This window comes from Ischnura elegans, chromosome 10 (assembly GCF_921293095.1).
Source record: "Ischnura elegans chromosome 10, ioIscEleg1.1, whole genome shotgun sequence".
NCBI classification, from domain to species: domain Eukaryota; kingdom Metazoa; phylum Arthropoda; class Insecta; order Odonata; family Coenagrionidae; genus Ischnura; species Ischnura elegans.
The window spans coordinates 95,492,708-95,511,955 of record NC_060255.1 but is presented as its reverse complement, the minus strand read 5'-3'; the positions used below and the strand labels follow the sequence as shown (position 1 = coordinate 95,511,955).

Sequence of the window (19,248 nt, the reverse complement as noted above, 5' to 3'; positions counted from 1 at the left end):
CTAAGGAGACACCCCCGAGATGGCCTAACTACCTCCGCAAATCATACTGAATCAACTAGAGACCATTAATGCAGCCGCGATTACGTACATGGAATGACATTGTCAGCGATAAATGTTTCACGCTTATTTTTTTCATATACACCTTTAAATATGCTGTAATTTTCACGTTAATCATCAGTTATGGCCATTTTGTTCCATATGAGAGCATACCTAACAGTAAATAAGAAAAAAGGTATCCAACTATCCTAATCATTTTAAATGACTGGTGAATTAAGAGAGATCACATCGTTTTCTCACAAATCATGGTAAAAATCATGAAATAGCGCTCACTTTCTGCAATTATTAAATAAAAAATATATGTTCACTGTTGCATGCATGTTTGTTTAAACACATAAGTATAATGGTTTAAAAGACAGTAGTGCCTTTCATTTCCAATGTATATGAAAAATGGTGCATATCACTAAAACCTCTTTACAGTGAACCTCCAGACATCAAATTGCCCAAATTTAGGTCCCATCCATTACAATGTAAAGAGGTTTTACTGTATATATATTACAAGTAAACTACGATATGACTACTAGAATACAATAATCATAGTACTACTCGAAAATTTCAACTTTCTGAGACAACACTTACCTGCACCATAAGGCCATCTTCCACTATAGATGATTTAGCTGTGAGCTTGGATGACACCTTGAGGGCACCATTGAAGACAACAAAACTGGCACCAGTCACTGGAAATGGAGATGAAATTGAGACATGTGAGGCCACTACTTCCCCTTCATAGCTATAATCACACAACCATACCCTGCCTTAACTGCTTCCATATTCACATGCAGCCTTACAGCAGCATTTGAAAAAACCCTCTGTAGTGCAACAGTCTGAGGCGTTACTTTGTGGAATTGCTTCATTATAGAATAAAATAAAATAAAATTACTTTGTTTTATTTCACACTTTATTTTAAATAGCATGCCCCGGGTTTCAGCATCTAATGCTATCATCAGATACCTGACCGGGTCGTGCTATTTAAAATAAAGAGTGGAATAAAACAAATTTTATTTTATTTTATTCCAACATAAAAAAGTCATAGTGAAATTTTGCAATGAAAGAATAAAGATGTAAAAAGTGAGGGGGAGAGTATTTTTTTGAAAAATCATAAATAACCAGCAAATCAGCCTTGTGCATGAACACAAGAGTTATTCCTGAATCACCTTCATTTTAAGGACCATTCCTATACTGCTCACATTCTTAAGTCCCAAGTGTATTCCTCACTAAGGTGCGAGATCTTCTGGTCAAGTGCAAATACAAATTTTCTTCCACTTATTTGTTAACATGGCACAGTTCATTTTGACGTATAAGTATCATCACAAAATACAAAAGTAAAAAATTTCCAAGAGGTTCAAAAATTTCCAAAACCATACTTCTTCCAATATGCTACCCTCCCCCCTCCATAATTTTTGAGGCTTCATTTGTCGGATAAATTTCTTCAGTGCAAAGCAAGCCCTTAACGCTTATTTACTGCTCAAAGTGTAAAGCCAAATAAATGTATTACTACATTAACAAATACAGTGCCTGATTTGTTAACTAATATTTTAATATGGATTCTTGTTCATTTAATTTATTTTAAATGATTATCTGCATTTTATCTCACACAGGGCAATTGTAATAACAATAATTTGAGCTACTTTTCAACTATTATTATTGGAACAAGAAGAGAAAAGTATTTTTAAATATAAACAGTTTTTTTATTAATCTCAATCCTCACTGAACTGACAGCTTTAAGAAACAATCTTTTTAACGAACAATTTCCCAAGGTTTAAATTTCCTGTAAGAGAAGAAATAACAATCCATTTTTCAATAGTATCCATACAACCACAGTTGAAGGGATTCCAAAACCATAACAAACTCATGTTTAAATAATATAAAATCAATGTGTACAACATAATTATTGCTAGATCATGCTTTCTTTAATGTGATTCTGAAAGCTTAAATTTATAACACAGATTGAACATAAGTTATGTTATGTCCTGCTCTCTTTCTAAGCAACATTACATTCTGAAATAGTGAACACAGTTGTATTCTCACTTGTTCCAGATACTAGAAACTTGCAAAAAAGTTAATGTTTTTTTATAGTGTGCAATTAAAGGAAACAGTTTGCTTTTCATTTTGCATGAGTATCAGTTTTTCACGGGTATTATTGGGGAACTAAAAGTCTTTATTACCCTTTCGAGGCTTGTTTTGGATGTTGATGGCTTGAGTGTGGTAGTGGCCACTGGATGCATCCCCAGGCTCTCCCTGGACACAAACTAGGTGAGAGTCAGCAGCCGTTGAGAAGGATGCCGAAAGTGCGAGCACATGGTCATCACTATCATCCAGGGCTCGCTCCACCTGCAATACAGTGGAATCCTGATTTTAAGGCTTTTCAGGAGAGGGGATGGAAATTTTAAACGCTAAATCTGAAAAAAACATTACAAGAGGACCTGCCATTTTTTTAAGTTTGTAATGATTGGAACAACTTTCCATTATTTCAAGACACTAAAAGGAGTCACCTTCAACAAAAAAAATTCCATCAATTTCATGCACTCTTCCAAAGGTCGGGAAATAGTTTCAGAAAAAAGCTTAAAAATCGGAAATAAATTAAATATGATAAGCACTTTGCGGGTGATATTTGAAGAGATTGAAAAAAAAATCCCAACTGGAATGCTATTGTGGACAGTTATTAGCATAAATAATTCCATTTAACATATTTTTCAGGGGCCTTAGTGGATTTTTCCAATTTTATTCATTAAAAGTGAGGTGCAGGTGGCTATGAACTCGAAAAATCATCATCATCGCATCATTAAAGACGAGCAAAAGAAAGATGCAGTAGGAGATAGTTAATCTGGAATTCAAAACTAAGGAATATCTAGTTAACTGGAAGGTTTTCTAGAATGGCCAACTTGATATTTTCTGTTGCCCTGAGAAATGATGGCCAAATGAGCCGTTAAATTATCTCCAGTACATACATTTTAGCTTCAAGATCATACAAAAAAGAGACTCTTTTCTAGTGTACACATAAATCGATGGTAACACTAGCATGCCTCAGGCTAACCCCACTAAATCAATGAATAGAGTCAGGGTAAAGTTGCTTACTCGGCTAGCTACTCCAAATTGGCTCACCTCGTTTCTCAGCGGTTTTACATGAAACTTTGCTAGACCTAGAATAACTTTTAGCCTAACTCCTCACAGTGAAAAGCTTTTATCTTCAATAGCACAGGAATATGTGGTAATTTTATCCTATAATGAGCGATTGATTAAATTAGTGGATGGTGAATCAAGCAACATAACTTTAACGGCCATTTTCTTTTGACACAAAATAGCAGCATATAAATATAATTTGATCAATACAAACTGTGAAAGCCATCCTTCTATTCGTTACATGAAATCTGCAATATCTACAATATAATGTCACATGATATTATTCCACAGGGAAAGAATATTTTGGTACACCAATCAAAGAAACGTCAGGGAAACACTTCCTCAGTTCCTTTACATACCCATCAAGGAAACTGACCTAGGAATAGATTAAAGATCTTCAGGTAATTCTATGCAATAAATAATGGGCTTCCTCTTTTGAAAAGGGAAAGTAGGATGTATTGTCTTCTCATGACTTTTAGGTTCAAATAGAATTTTTCCATGAAAGCATATGGAAAAAAGTAATTTAGACCTCGGATTATCATCATTCGATGAAGAAAAAAATATTTTTTCCAAAACTCTCATTTAAAAAACTGATAACATTAATATTTACATGAAATGATACTAAAAATAGATCTATAAACATACAGTAACTTACCATTGACAGCCTGTTCTTAGGTAACAAGATGGATGTCTGCCGTTCCTCCATGTGGATAACCATTCCCCTCACACTTGGTAGGACGTATGTAAAATTCCGGAAATCCTAAAAGAGAGGAGTAACTCCAGTTGAAAAAACTACAGTTTTACAACATGAAACAACAGTTTCAATCGTTGGAAAAGCATAACAACTTCTCAGTGACTAAAAATTTTTGTGAGAGCATGCTCCTCCATGCTCATTCCTAATAATTTACTTGAGCCTCAAAAATAATTACCTAAGTAACCAGCGGTACTTTCATTAATTTATGGTCCAACACCTAAGAACAGCTTTTATGCTGGTATGAAATTCAGGGGCATAAATAGAGACTTCTGTGAAACCCAAGACAGGATACAAGAGTAAAATAGATGAAATATACATGGAAAGCCATTCTACCTTGCTCTGCGCCTAATAATGCTTCATTTCTGTTATCTAGCGGGAACTGGCGGGTCAATGAGGTCTTCCTTCAGGGTTCAAGTTATTCAACGAGGTAATTTTTCTCGGATGGCCCATCAAGTATCATGATGGCTTTCCTCAACGTTTACAGACTTTCAACACTAAGTTCAAAATTTTCCAGATAGTTTCATAACAATACCTCACCAAATATTCAACTTAATAGGGTGATATAAACATGGTTAACAGAAGTGAAACATTACCCTTGATACAAATTAAGGAAATCATGATGAGACATTGCATTTCAGCTCATGGAGCAACTTCTGATTTAAATAAAATTCACTAATTCTTGATTTACCTTGTGGTATTCCATTATGATTTTTCCTTGATATAAGACTATTACTTATGCCACTTATTTTTTACCAGAGCAAGACCCGGGTTTCAATGAATTATCATCCCCTTCCGCTCGTGCAAAATAATAATAATAATTGATTCATAATAATAATTGATTCGGAAGATGATGATAATTCATTGAAACAGCTGTTCTTTGGAGTTGGTGTCATTCATTGCCCGGGCCGCGCTCTGATAAAAATTAAGTGGTATAAGTAATTGTCTGATATCCAGGAAAACTTCTGATTTAAATGTTGGGAAAGTCCAAATATTGAAGATATTTCCATGCTAAAGTGGATGAGGAAAATTGCAAATCCCTGGACAAATAAAAAATGAATGACTACTCTTCGTTAGCATCCCCAATGACACTCACCGAGAGGAGGTTCATGATGGTGTGACCAATTTGATGGTATACCGGCTCCCGGCCTCTGACGCCCACCAAGGGACACGGATAGTAGCGGAACTCGGCACCCAGCCTCAGCATCACTCTGATTGGAAACACCTGTGGAATAAATCAAATTTATTTCGCACCCAATCAGCAATAACAGTTTGAAAGTCTTATTTCAGATATTGAGCTGAAATATTGAGGGTTGCCATCATCCTCATCTAGTACATAATTAAACCTTGCCAGGACTCTGTGAAGCTAATACAAGCTTTGCTTACATTCTCTTTCTGTATTAGTAAGAGAATTCATTGCCTTGAGAAGTAAAAAAAACTTCTCCAATTGTCCCAAATCCCATGTCAAGGGGGTTATTCCATGGATGGATTTGACTTTGAGTGCAAAGGCTCAACCCAAAGGAGGAGAAACATATGCCTCTGTTAGTGGCAGCTTGGCTTGAAGAAAATTGGTTAAGCCGCCTGAAGTTCCTGCAAGAGCATTATTTATCATAACATCAGAAGTACAACCATTGAAGTTAATTTACACAAGCAGGCTAGGCTAATATTCCTCATGAAACAAATGCATTACTTCAGTAACATTGTGTTCACTTATAGATACATTCATTACTAAATGAATATAATACAAAGGTATTTAGAAAAAAGAATGACATAACCCCTAGTAACAAGCTAAGTGGGGATTTTGTCACATTTTTCAAAAGTTCAAAATAATTATTGATCCATGGTGTATATGCATATGCACAATGGATTACTGATGGCATACTCTGGTGTTCTATTTCCAAACTAAGTGGCTAGCAAGAGGGGATGCAAGTTTCCCGGGCACAACACATGGACAGGTTTTGCCCAGCCCATGGCAGTGGTTCACATGTTCTTCCAGTCTGAGAAAAGGAGTTTTGGTACTAGCGACAGATTTCTCCTCAAGCATTCATAGATGAAAATAATTGGATATGTATTGGAGCATTCTAAAACAAAAATGACGTTGTCATAATGTTTTATAACAGCTAAGAAGAGGTTGAAAATACAAAATATATCTTACTGCAAGACCAAATTCGTTAAATGCGGGACTCACAACACTATTCCTTAGTTAAAAGTGAGGTTTTTTACAAGGCAAAACGACCTCTTATCATAGGGAACTGCTTTCACTTCGTTAAAAGTGGGTCTTGGAGTTCATAATAGGTGGGCTACACTGTAGTTGATTAAACTTGTTGCATACATATATTTTTAAAGAATTTTTGGCCAAAAAATGAAATATAATCATAGGACCGACAATTGTGATGGAACAGGTGCTTATGAGAAACCAAGGTCTAGCCGGCTGCAAAATTGAGCTTGAATTGATTATTCATATTTATCCCTTATCCGATTGGGCTTCCTCCTTCCTTATATTACATAATTAGTGCTCTACAGTATAGACTGAAATTTAATGAACTGACACGCAATATGTCATTATTTAGGTCAGCTAGAATTAGAAAATGTTATTGCTACAGTGCCCAAAACAATTGAGTTTAGACAAGCTATTATGAAAACTATCGTACAAAAAACAAATTAGAAATACCTTTTATTCACAATATTCATAAAAATCTTTTACCTGAGTAAGTAAGTGGTGTAAACAAAATTAAAAGTTAAATCTAAAGGAGAAACAAAGAATATTTATACACAGAATTAATGACAGTTGTGTTCACCAATTTATTAGCATATTGCATCTTTTGGCCTCTCTCCCTTTTCAAATAATTATAAAAAAATAATAGCAATTTCATTAACGATACTAGCAATAGCATTAATGATAAAAGTAACCATTTTCTCAGAGCTTGTAAAGGATGATATCATCACTTTTAATGTTTGACTTCAAGTGCGATGATATTTGAATGCTAGATAACTATTTCAGTCAAGATGTCATGAAAAAGGGCCTTCAGAGGAGAGTTATGGGGTAGTTTAATTTGTATGTCCTAGTTGTGTTTTGGGCAGCTAATTCCAAATCTGAGATTTTCAAACAAAATTTTGCGATTCAAAATTGCATTGAATTGATGTTTTCAGAGATATAACAAATAAGCTACAACAGTTACAATTTTTGATCATCTTTGCCATTTTTTGCAATGTTACATCACAAAATTTTGCTAACAAACCTCCAATTCAGATTCAGCAGCCCAAAATACTGAAAGGACAGAAAATTCAAAATTTTCCCAAAACTTTCCTGCAAAAAAAGTACAAAAGTAATCTTGACTGTACTAAACAAATCTGGTAATGGAACAATCCTAATTATTTCAACATACAACTTAAACACAAGTCACTCAAATGAATAACAGCTCTCAACAAGAAATCCTGAAGTATTAATGGGTGTTATCCTACATTTGATACCTAAGATGAAATTATATGCCGTTTTGAACCAGCAAGAAAAAACAACCACAGGATGATTTATTAGACAACCATGATTTCATCAAACAGTCAACATCATCAGGTGATGATTGCGTCAATTAATTGTTGGATTATGATGCAAACTGCTCGAAGAAACCGTGGTCATGTAATCACTAATCTAGTGGAAGCTTAAAAGGTTTTTTCTAGCTTGGTCCACATGAATTATTGATTCCATAAAGTTACTTCAGATAACAGTATTTATGACCATATTTTTTCTAAGGGAGATTCCAAGACGAGGATGAAGAGAGAGACGAAAATTGGAGGCAGCAGGAACAAAGCGACGCATGCACGCAATGGATGTGCGCACACGCACCTTAGCCCAGGGGGTCTCCATTCGGTGGAGCAGCAGTCCAAATAGGTAAGGGGGTGGGGGCAGGGGCAGTCGCCTGAGGCACTGGAACGTCGCCCTGATGTAAAGGAATCCACCGTGGCTGTGCGAGCCCAGGAACGACCCCTGCACCGTGCTGTGGCCCAGCTCAGTCACAGTGTTCCCTGCAAAGCATTCACAAAACCCACCACCCATTTTCCCTCCGTCATCGGCTGGAAAACTCAGCATCAACGGACACTCTTCAGTCAAATCCAACAATAATTTCAGATCTCCACTCAGCAAGTGTGTTTCTTGACCACAAGTTCATAGAATGGTTTTCAGTTCATGCTGAGATTTGGTCAACTGATTTGAATGAACAATATTCAGGAAGGAAAAACAAAACAAAATTGTTAAAATTGTTATTGTAAGGCATAAGTAAAAACGGTAAGGGAGGGTAGGAAATTTACTCGCATGAAAACTAATCAGGAAGGAAAATACGGACCAAATCTATATTTAAAGTAAAAACAATTCTCTAATAAACCACTACACATTGCAACCAAATGTAGTACCACACAAAAAACACTCTCAATTCAAAAAAATTACATCACCCCTTACGGAGGGATCTCACTAAACATTCAAAGCCAGGAGATGGAAATGATTATGAATATCATTAAAGAAAAGAGAAATATAAGGTTGATAAGATTCATGAATAATTTATCCCTATGTAACAACCATTGTTAAGATTTTAACAGGGTATGAGAGGATATAAAAGATATCTTTTTATGAATCAGGTCAAAATTTTCACCATGTAATAAGTAAAGGAAGAAATATTACATAATCTGAAGAGAGTAAGTACACTCAGCATAATGCAAGACACCACCATGAATGTTTCTTTTCTAGGCTTGATCCTCAGCTCTTTTTGACGAGGCAATTATTTCCAGTGACTGAAGGCAATTTTTAACAAGGTTGGGCCAGCTATCATCATTTATTGTATGTCAAACTTTTCAAATGTTAGAAAAAACTACCTTGACCATGAAAGTAGATTTTCCGCACTGATTTCAGATCAATTATGCAAACAAAATTCTTACCCAACAATTTGCAACTAATGCTTTGCATAACTATTCTACATTCAGAAGATTTTTACTGACAGTATGATCAGTAACTTACAAAAGAAACATCACGAAGATGCCACATTGTAATCATCTAGATTCTTGAAAGTCTTAAATTAAGAGTAGATACAGTAGATTCCGGTTAATTGGGACATATCGGGACTTGTGATTTTTGCCCCAATTAAGCGGCTGCCCCAATTAGGCGAACTATCCTGTATATGGGTATAAACAAACGTTGAAATGATAGAAAGAAGACTAAAGAATGTTTATAATGCAACACAAGTTTATTAAACTATTAATTTGATAAATAAATCAGCGAGTTTAGTTAATTTATTATCATTTTTAAGAATTATAACTTTTTTGGTAAAAAATTTATTTCACAGCCTTGGGCAACGCTGAATGAGTGTCTTATACTAAGTCCTATTAAAGAAAAGTCCTATCCTCTTGCGGATAGTATAACAACAAGAGCTTTCAAAATAGGGCAAGAATAGAAACATTTGTGAAAAATAAGAGTAAATTAAAGGTGGAAAATAAAAAAAAAATAGTATTCTGAAAACAAAAAAAATTAATTTCGTCGCGAGTATAGAGTCTATGTCGCCGACTCATGGCCCAATAAAGCAGCATGCTGTCCCAATTAAGCGGAGAATACTCTGGGATATTCCTCTATTGGGTTCTGCTCTTCAAGATCTGCCCCAATTAAGCGGCTGCCCCAAGTAACCGGTGGACCCATTAAACGGATTCTACTGTATTTCAATTAATTTTGGTAAGAAAAAAATACTGGTGCATGTATGCAAGCTTCATTGAATATTATGTGTTCACATACTTATAATAAGTGTGTTTTGAACATCTATATCACTTTGCAATGCTAATTGCAAACATAGAATCTCTACTCCACTTTCAATTATGTTCTCAAGCATAAATAAACTTTACCACAAGTGTGAATTTACATTTACTATGCATTCAAATCCTTATATCCTTAAAACAGTACAATTATCAACATATTTCCATCTAAATATACATTTTCACATCTACGTATGACATATGAAAATACTACAGGAAATAGTCAATAAAAATTAAAACTACTTAGCACAGAACTTTCATCGTTTCATCCAATTCTTAAGCTTATTTTTAGGTCTCACCACATTTTTTGCTGAAGGCTTCCATTTACCACACTAAACTGGGCAATCACTTCTGACCTACACATCTGCATTTTACAAAATCGGAGTGGCCTCCATCAATTTGCAGAATTTCGTACCAAGAATGGCCACCATCTTTTGATGGCACATAGCAACTGTCAACAAATAGTTAAGACCGTTTTACATGGGGCACGGAATTTCGCAGGTTAGAACTGCATTAATTTCTAAAATTGCGTGGAATTGCACGAATTCATGAACGTAATTAGAATAGAGGCTAATTTGCCATGTCACGACCACGCATTCTCGCAATTCACCACTTTACACGACGCATTTTTGACTGTGCCTTTGTACACATGTCAGATGTGTAAGCACGTGCCCCATGTAAAACAGCCTTTATAAAATGAACTTGATCCATGTGTATGTTTTCACATCACTATAGCACTATGTGTATTCCTTGCTCAAACCTTAAGGTAATGTAATGTTCTTAAGGTAAGAGAATTTTTTGGGATAACTACTATCCACAACTTCACAAGTAAAAAGAAAATAGTGATATGATGCTGACATCCCATCCCATAAACCTGGCTAAATACTGGAGAGAAATTAACACTTATCACGTTATCAATAGAAATATTTCCAAAATCAGGAAAAATTTAGGACACAGGAAAACAAATGCACCCATTACTTGTTCTTACCTTTGGATGCTTGTTCATAGAGGGCACTGAGGTGTCGGAAGATGTCTCGTGGAGGCCCCTTGTCTGATGGCAGCCAATCAAGTAAAACAACAACTTCATCCTGTCCCACACAACGCATGCCACGAGTCGTGAAACTCCATACCACACGATTCACACAGCAATCCACTGCAGGGAAGAAATAAAACAATAAGGACAAACATTTCATGTCTGCTCATAATATTGTGTTTATTTTTTATTACCCCTTTTTTGGAAAATTTTCCCTTCCCTTAGTACGCAGCTGAAGAACTTGTATGAGGCACTTAGTCAAATGCTCAACCTAATTTGCATCCATGATATGAACAACACCACCTTTTCATTTAGCTGGAAAGGCTAGAGGGTGAAGTTAAATGACTCCAAAATATAGGCTCAATGTTTCAGCTCAACTACACTCCACATCTAGTCCAATGCTGACCCAATAATAAAGGTCATGCCTAATAGTATCTATTCTCCACAAGTTCACAAGGATGAAAGAGTAATCAGTTAACACATTCTATGCAGGCCCGATTTTCATGAAAGTCGTCAGAATCGGCCAATAAAATAAGAAAGAAAAATAGAGAGAGGTTTTCACGCCATAGCTTCCGTAAAAATACTGCTATTTACAAATGGCGGACACGGGTCAAAAGAGGGAAGCTTGCTGAAGACCACGCACCCAATCGGAAGACTCGGAAGTGGATATTAGTGATGTACGGAGGCGGATAAAGGGCTCCCAGCCCGACTGGCAGAGCAGGTCAATTGACGTGCTCTGCACTGAATGAGTCAACCCAAAAAATCCACATTCAATTTAAGTATGCTGGGATAAGCCATGGTATTAACTTTATGGAGTCACCCGCAATGCACAAATTGTGTAAAAAGTCAACGTACAAAAAATTCATTCCCCTTGACCAGGATTCGAAAGAGCTTCATCCACTTAAGCTGCCAAGGCATCATTCTCCTCTGAGGAAATTTGTGGACTATACCGCCTTATTTAAGGCTTTAGGATCTCACCTTTCTTTTAAAATCATCCATCTTTGATATAAAATGAGCAATAACGAGAGGCAAAAATGCCACATAGATAGGCAGAACTTCTGCAAGGCACTCACAAGAGCCAATTACTGGAGCACTGGAAGAGGGTGGATACAAATGCTTAAAAAAATGAAAATTCTTTCAAATCACTCTGGATCTCCAGATACATATTTCTTAAGTACACTTAAAAAAGGAATCCTTTTGGAGTCATAATATTAATGGTTTAAATGTGATTATCTTACTCCAGCTTACCAGTATCAGCCAAGTAATTCCTCAGTTGAATGTTTTGATGGAAATCTATTCCCAGGTATAAGCGATGCATTTACTCACTTGTGATTATTTTCACGAGGACGAAGAAGTTCTTGGAAAGAGCAAAAGCAACTGGGGGCTGCGACTCGTCCGTCAACGTCTCCACTAATCGATCCAATTCTGGTCCCTCCTCAAAATTGTACTCTGCACAAAAACAAAGAAAGAATACAGTGCACTACTGGTACCAAGACCACACTCCTTTCCTCATACATATGGGTTTTTTGCATTCCCGTGTATGAGTAAATACTAAGACCAGGTTTGCATGCATATACGAGTAGCCAGTCTGGCGCTGAGAGGACTTCATTTGCATGACAGCAGACATAATCCTCTCCAGATCCCTCATATCCATTCGTATATATTAAGATAAGAGCGCCTAGGAAAAAGTAACAAGAATTTGACGAAACTTTGGTCACATATTCTTTGAAAGGTTCACTTTCAATTATCCAAAGAAAAAGGTTCATCATCAAGAAATAGATCCTGGTCCCTTTTTTGAGATATTTGGTGGTAAAATTAGGATAATTTAACATGGGCTCTCATGGAGAAACACTGTTTTTTCAAGCTAGCAAAGCTGTTTGTAACAAGATGTTGTTTAGACGGTACTCATTAGATGCAAAGTTTTTTTGTAACAAATCTAAATATGTACAGGGAAGTTTAAGTCTATGATAAAATAAGAAACATATTTGTGAAAAACCACCAGAAACTGGCAAGATGGCCCCCGGGATCTCTGGTACCAACATCGCAAAACGAAAATCACTACACCGACTTCGCCTAAATTACACAAATACATTTAGTTTCCTGGCTTTTACATAAGTCTTAAATATCTTTTAATTAGAAATAAATATATTTATTTAGGATTCACCACTTAGATTGTGAATATTTAGTCAAGGTGAGTCATCAACAGTTCGGGTTCAAAGCAGTCATGAAACTAGTCAAGATGACTACTGTAAATATCTTTCAAAAAATCATTATTGACATTTGCATTGTTCTGAGGGACAAAATTACACTCACATTTCATTCCTAATTATGTTTTCTTTTGTTTAATTTTTTTGGCAACTCTTTTGCATAAATAATAGGAAGCCCGGGTACATCACAAGCCAAAGAAACTTCAACCAAAGCCACTCTAATGCTTCGTACAGATTACGATTGTTCCAGCGATGCATTCACACTTCGATGGTTAAAACCTGTGCTGTCTCCAGTGCTGAAATCTGACGTGCACGAGAAGTTGACGGTTAGCAAAGCTGTTGAGATATGGAGGGGAAAGGTATTATTGTGTTCAACGACTATTTGACGTGTAACTTTTATTCCGCCCATATTCTTCCTTGCTTGGACAAATCCATGAAAAAAAAGAGCGAGGGAGCTTCAAAAACTTTATGTCTCTCTTTTGTCACTTCCTCTTCCGGTTTTGTAGTGCCTAACCATTGTAAAGTAGCAACGTTCGGAACTACGTGAACTATTGTCCGGACATGCACTCATACGACTAGTTCTGCCAATAATCATTAGGATGATTGCTGGGACAATGTAATCTGAACGGGGCATTACTACCTTAAGAGACCATCTCTCCTCATTGAAATAATTTTTGCGGTAAAGATGACTTCATACGTTAAGCTGTTTAGTTTATTAATTAAGTGTAGAAAATTGAGGAGTTATTTCTTGCTCAATATTTATAACTCCATGAATTGACTCTACCAACTATTAAGTTTATTACATACATGATAGCTTTCCTACGTCTAACTATCAATTAGGTATACCGAAAAATAAATTAAAGTACAATATTTACAAGTTACTATTTCCTACTCGATGTTATAAACTCCATGAACTTACTTCACCATTAAGTTAATTAAATATATGGAGAGTGTTACACCTCCAAGTTCCAACAAGATACATGGAAAAAAATCACTTTTCTGAAATGAAAACTCAAGACTAACTCAAAGAGAAAAGAATAACAATGTCCAATTTAGTCTTAACAAGAAGTTCATCATTGAGAGGTTTACTTGTTCACGACACACACGGACAGAGCAAGGCATGCAAAGGAGGAGGAGAGAGTAGGGCTGTTACAAGAATCCAGAATTCAAATTCCCTGACATAAATGCTGAATTCCCCTGACTTTTTCAGACTCTCCTTTCGATCAATGCATAAAATTTTTGAAATGTAAGAATCAACAACACAAACAATTATTTAAAAAAATGGATATACTCAAATTCTCCATAGAATGTATACATCAAGAGTATTTTGAATTGTGGCTAAATTTTCAACAAGAGAAACATGGCAATGCCAAACTTTGCTTCTAGATGATCTTCTAATTTGTTAGAGATTTGAAAACATGATACATATATGCTTGGAGATGAAGTTAAACCACACAATGATATGCAATGCCATCAGAACCTTAATTTTCCTGAAGTCATTTGATTTGCATCAAATTATTGTACTTCCAAAGTCAAAGAAGCAAGCCCTCAGCAGCCAACAATGTGGTGTTTCTTCTGATTCTCACGTCATGACATAAATTTTTCCAGTCGCTATGGATCAGATTCCTTAATTTACACCAAGGGTGAAATTTGTAATGAAAAAAAATCGTTTGGCTAGCCGGGATTCAAACCCTGATCTCCCAATTACTGGACAGGTTGTCTACCAGTTACATCACCCAAGGTTGTTGGTGTAACTGGTAGTAACCTGACTGGCAATAGGGATATCTAGGTTTGAATCCCAGCTGAGCCAAATGATTTTTTCATGGAAAATTTGGGACCTTGAAAATTGACCCACGCTTGTGACTGCATACAAATTCATTTGTTTCATGCAGCACTTTACCCTGAATTCCTCCACCCCTCAAGATCCCCAGACTTTTCCCTGATCACTCTGACCTGTAACAACCCTAGTGGGAGAGATGGCGCAGTGATGGGAGTGAGAGCTATCCCATCGTTTGCCATCGCAGCTGCCACTATGTGGGTGGAGGAGAGGAGGGACGGGATAGACTTGGCATTGTGCACGAGGGTGAGCATGCTCCAGAGGAGGCAGGTGGCACGATGTGGAAGGTGGCGGAGTTCAAAGGGGAGTGCGACAACAACCACGGCAGAGTGACCAACCGACACCAACCTCCGGCAAGTCCTCCCACCACCCCCATTGCCACCAAGCCATTGGCTGTTGACTGGTCAACAATCATCAGAGGCAGGGCGTCGCCGGGGATACCAGGCGAGCCTACGGCAGGCAACAGAGGGGTCGGACTGGACCCTGAAAGGAATGGGCAAACACTCAGAAGGGGGGAAGGCAAGGCAGCGTTGGGGAACAGCCCATCCACATCGACCACAAAGTGACCAAACAAAAGGTGCCGAGACAAAACAAGGGGTTGCCACAAGCTACGGGACCAATCACGGGGGGAGGGAGATATTTAGGAGAAGCTACCACATGCCATTTGCCTTACATGTACTTTTTGCACTAATGCTTGCTCACTTCCATTAATTCCAAAAATAAGGTAACCAGAGTAAGACCTCTCTTTGAACTTCTTTTCATCAATTGCCTACCACAACTTCAAGTAGATCGTACCCAAATGTACCAGCATACATTTGACTCATACTGATATTGATAAAATCAAATAGACTTGGAAATTTCTTGCATGAGGAATTGAAACTATTCAAGTCAATGGGAGCACAGTATTGAAATTTAAATTATACTTTTAAGTGTTGCATGCATCACTCCAGAGTATTTGCACACACATTAAAGTAGGCCACTGATTATCAGAGATATACTCAACTCTCAGATTATCCAATGACTATCCTCCAAAAACCTAAGTCTTAATTCCCTAACCCCACATTTTCAAATTTTCCAAACAGCTGCAATCTTTCTTCCCACTAAAAAATTTACCAAGTCCATGTCCAAAACATTTATAAATTTTGAACACAAAAATGGTTTTCCACAAATAGGCAAGCCAACTATACCCATGACTCTGCTCCACCCCTATTTTCAGGAATTTTGTGATGCAAGAACATTTGTGGAGTACACATATGAGCTAGTTACACTCCCCTCAACCTGGGACAACTTCTAAACTTTTCAACAAGAGGTGGAATGCAAAGTTTGCGAGTGCTAAACGTGCCTTGTAACATGTAAAATGTCCCCTAAACAGAGAGGTCACAGAACATATCAATAGCTAGATCCATGATATATATTCTCACCTGGTGGGCATCCAGTCCCCGTCGCCCTCTTTGCTAGGCGGCTAGCTATTTTCCTTTGAACAGCTGACAGAGCAGAGCTGGGCTTTCCCGATGAACTTGCCACTGAAACATACGGAAGACATCACATTAAGTTCAAGTTGAAACAATGTGAAATTTTGAAAATGGCACCTTGAATAAAACCAGCATTAACAAACCACACTTGCATGAACAATACATTACAAAAGAAGTTCATCTCACAAATATTCAAGTTACTCTCCTTGAACCGACCAGAGAACAGGAGGAGGGGCTTATCAATAGTTGCTCCCTGATCTTTGTATCTTAGTCTTGGCACCTTCGTATTAGTCATTGCTGTGAAACCTTACATGCTCTTACTTTTCTTAGTGCTTTTTCCTTTGCCTGTTTTTCCATTTTTAGGCGTATAAGTCTTTAGTAAAGCCAAGTTCCTTCTCAAAGTTGATGGTTTGAGGCGTCACTTTGTGGAATTTACTCATAATGAATGAAAATTGAACTTTGTTTTTCCACATAAATTTATCAAGAGGTAGGGGAGGGTTGGGAGGGAGGGGTTAGGTCTTCCCCTGGTTGTAAAAGCCATGGGGATGTGAGAGGATGGGGAGGTGGGTAGGATCGATGCACCCAGGCTGACTAACTGCAGTGAAAGGTGGGCAGAGGAGGGAGAGGTAGGGGAGAGAGGGAAGAATACAATAGGATATCAACAGAGTACAAAATTTTCCATTCAAAATTCCCCCCCACTACTTCTAGTTTATACGGTCAGGTATTTAAGACGATCTTCCACTGTACTCCTCGCCTGAGGATGACGCAGTGCGTCGCAACCGCAGTCGTGATTGAATAAATATTTATGTGGAAAAACAAAGTTCAATTTTCATTCATCAAGTTCCTTCTCACCCACTATGAGACGTTAGCCTGAATTGCCATGTTGTTATTTTTTATTTGGACTCCATTACCTATTAAAATTATTTACTCCAACATGCAACATTAGTTGCTGATGTCATTTCTTCCCATAAATGTTGAATACCAATGGAATACATTCTTAAACCTGACATATTAATGCTGATTTTATTTATTTTATGAGAAAACAAATGCCTTTTTTACAATTTTGAGACATTACGTCGATAACATTACTGAGATGCATGCATGCTGAAAATTGTAAAACTTCTGGTCACGTGGAGTGGAGGGGGTTACGAAATTGAATGAAAAATTTATTTAATTCAAGGATTATAAGCTATTTCAACAACTTTGCGGTCATTCTTGGCTGCAATCTTTTTCTGATTTCTCATAGCTCACCGACTAATGCCATTAATCTTAAATTTTAAGGTACATTTAGATTTTGTTTTATTCGGTGTGTAATTACTTAGAATAGCCTCGTGGAACCATGTTACAAAATGGCAAGCAAGCAAGCATATGAGAAAATTGCGGTCCCTGCATGATGAGATCAATATTTTGCAAAGAGTTGACTAGTATGGGTACTCTCTGTACTATGGATATGACTGGTATGGGTACTCTCGCGTCCCTGGCCAAAGAAATGATAATCTGATTGCAACCTCAACATTACTGTAAAAACACGTGAAAGTATTTAGGAAGCGCAAAGGACTGTGGCCTTACAGGTAAAAGATGTGAATACGTGAAATACTCAAAGTATAATGAAAGAGGAAATACTGAAGATAAGGATTCAGTCTTCCAGAGCTGCAGGTATACCAATTAGAGGAGTTTTACTATAAGGAAAAGCATAAAATGCAGCAGCAAGACTGGGAATCGATGACTTCAAAGCATCAAATGCCTTGATTAATCATTTGAAAAACAGACCTTTCTTCCAGAATTTTTTTAGTCCACCATAGTTCAAATGCTAAGTCTTGCATTTGAACTATTTGCACATACATAAAGGAAATATCAGAATGCAAATGAAAGAGGCAGCAAGCAGTTAGCAGCAGAAAGTGGCAGCAGCAGCAAGCAGTGAAAGCAGCAGCAGCAAGCAAGACTGTCACCAACTATCAGATGTGTATAGGTTGCATCAAGCATCATCTCACCATTTGGAGACCGATCAAGATCAGTCAGATCGCCACCAGGTCGAATACCATCACTGAACATCACTTGCTTTGTAGTCTCTCCTTTGGACCGCGAGCTACTGCCTGCAGAGTGAATAAAAATGACTTATTAGACATCATTTGATGAAATACACAATAGAGCAAGTGTTGAAAAGCAGCAGTTTAGATTTAAACTTTTGCCAGCAGCTTCAAATTTTCACGGGTTGCTCTTCACTGCCGTATTTAGATCTAACCACTTTTCATTAGCATGCCAGACGCCAAGTGGAACTTTTTCTCTGTGCCCGTACTGGCAGGCTAGGTGTTTACACTTAAGTAGAAAAAAAGGGACAAGACTGAAGGAGAATCGTTGATAATGGCTTCCGGGTGCAGCTGCGTGTTGCGCTTTGTCGTGCAAGCTTTCGCGACCGTTGCAGGACGCATCATTCATCGCCTGATGATGCGTCCTGCAACGGTCGCGAAAGCTTGCACGACAAAGCGCAACACGCAGCTGCACCCGGAAGCCATTATCAACGATGCCCCTCGCTGCGAAAACCTACGTTCAAAACTGAAGGAGAATGATAAATATCTCAGGTTGGACCACCCCAAGAAACCTATCATTAATGAAAATTGAATATAGAAAGGTCAACCCATACAATAAAAGGATGCAAAGATTTTTACTTACTCAGACAAATACTTTGATCATCTCTTAACAAATAAGTCAATCTTAAGGATTTTGCCATAAAACAGTTATGTTAGAAAAAGAAATGGAAATAAATGCAAAATGAGCTCAGGATACTCAATCGGAAACGCTTGGAAACCTAAGGTGAAAGTTATTTACGGATAATGGAGCACAACCGATGCTTGATTGGTAACCATGGAGCCATTGTATAGCTCCAGAAGTTCCTTGCATGGATATGCACAGAACAGCAGGGAGCAGAATGGAAAGTGACCTCAGGTGAGGCTGTATTGGGGAGAAGTAACCCTCTACTCTGGGCCTTA

General features: G+C 37.4%; 1 protein-coding gene across 2 annotated transcripts in view; it reads right to left on the bottom strand.

Moving 5' to 3' along the window:
- LOC124167323 (zinc finger FYVE domain-containing protein 9) overlaps positions 1-19,248 on the bottom strand; it is a 47,200-nt gene that overhangs the window by 11,321 nt on the left and 16,631 nt on the right. Inside the window, exons 8-17 of one of the 2 annotated variants that reach the window (XM_046545301.1) lie at positions 18,253-18,354; positions 16,211-16,312; positions 15,138-15,272; positions 12,072-12,194; positions 10,701-10,865; positions 7,770-7,948; positions 5,025-5,153; positions 3,833-3,937; positions 2,223-2,388; positions 637-734 (exon numbers count right to left, since the gene is read on the bottom strand). In XM_046545301.1, the coding sequence (XP_046401257.1) occupies positions 637-734; positions 2,223-2,388; positions 3,833-3,937; positions 5,025-5,153; positions 7,770-7,948; positions 10,701-10,865; positions 12,072-12,194; positions 15,138-15,272; positions 16,211-16,312; positions 18,253-18,354 (1,304 nt within the window). The remainder of the gene's footprint in view (positions 1-636; positions 735-2,222; positions 2,389-3,832; positions 3,938-5,024; positions 5,154-7,769; positions 7,949-10,700; positions 10,866-12,071; positions 12,195-15,137; positions 15,273-16,210; positions 16,313-18,252; positions 18,355-19,248) is intronic. The other variant, XM_046545302.1, reaches the window with a different exon arrangement.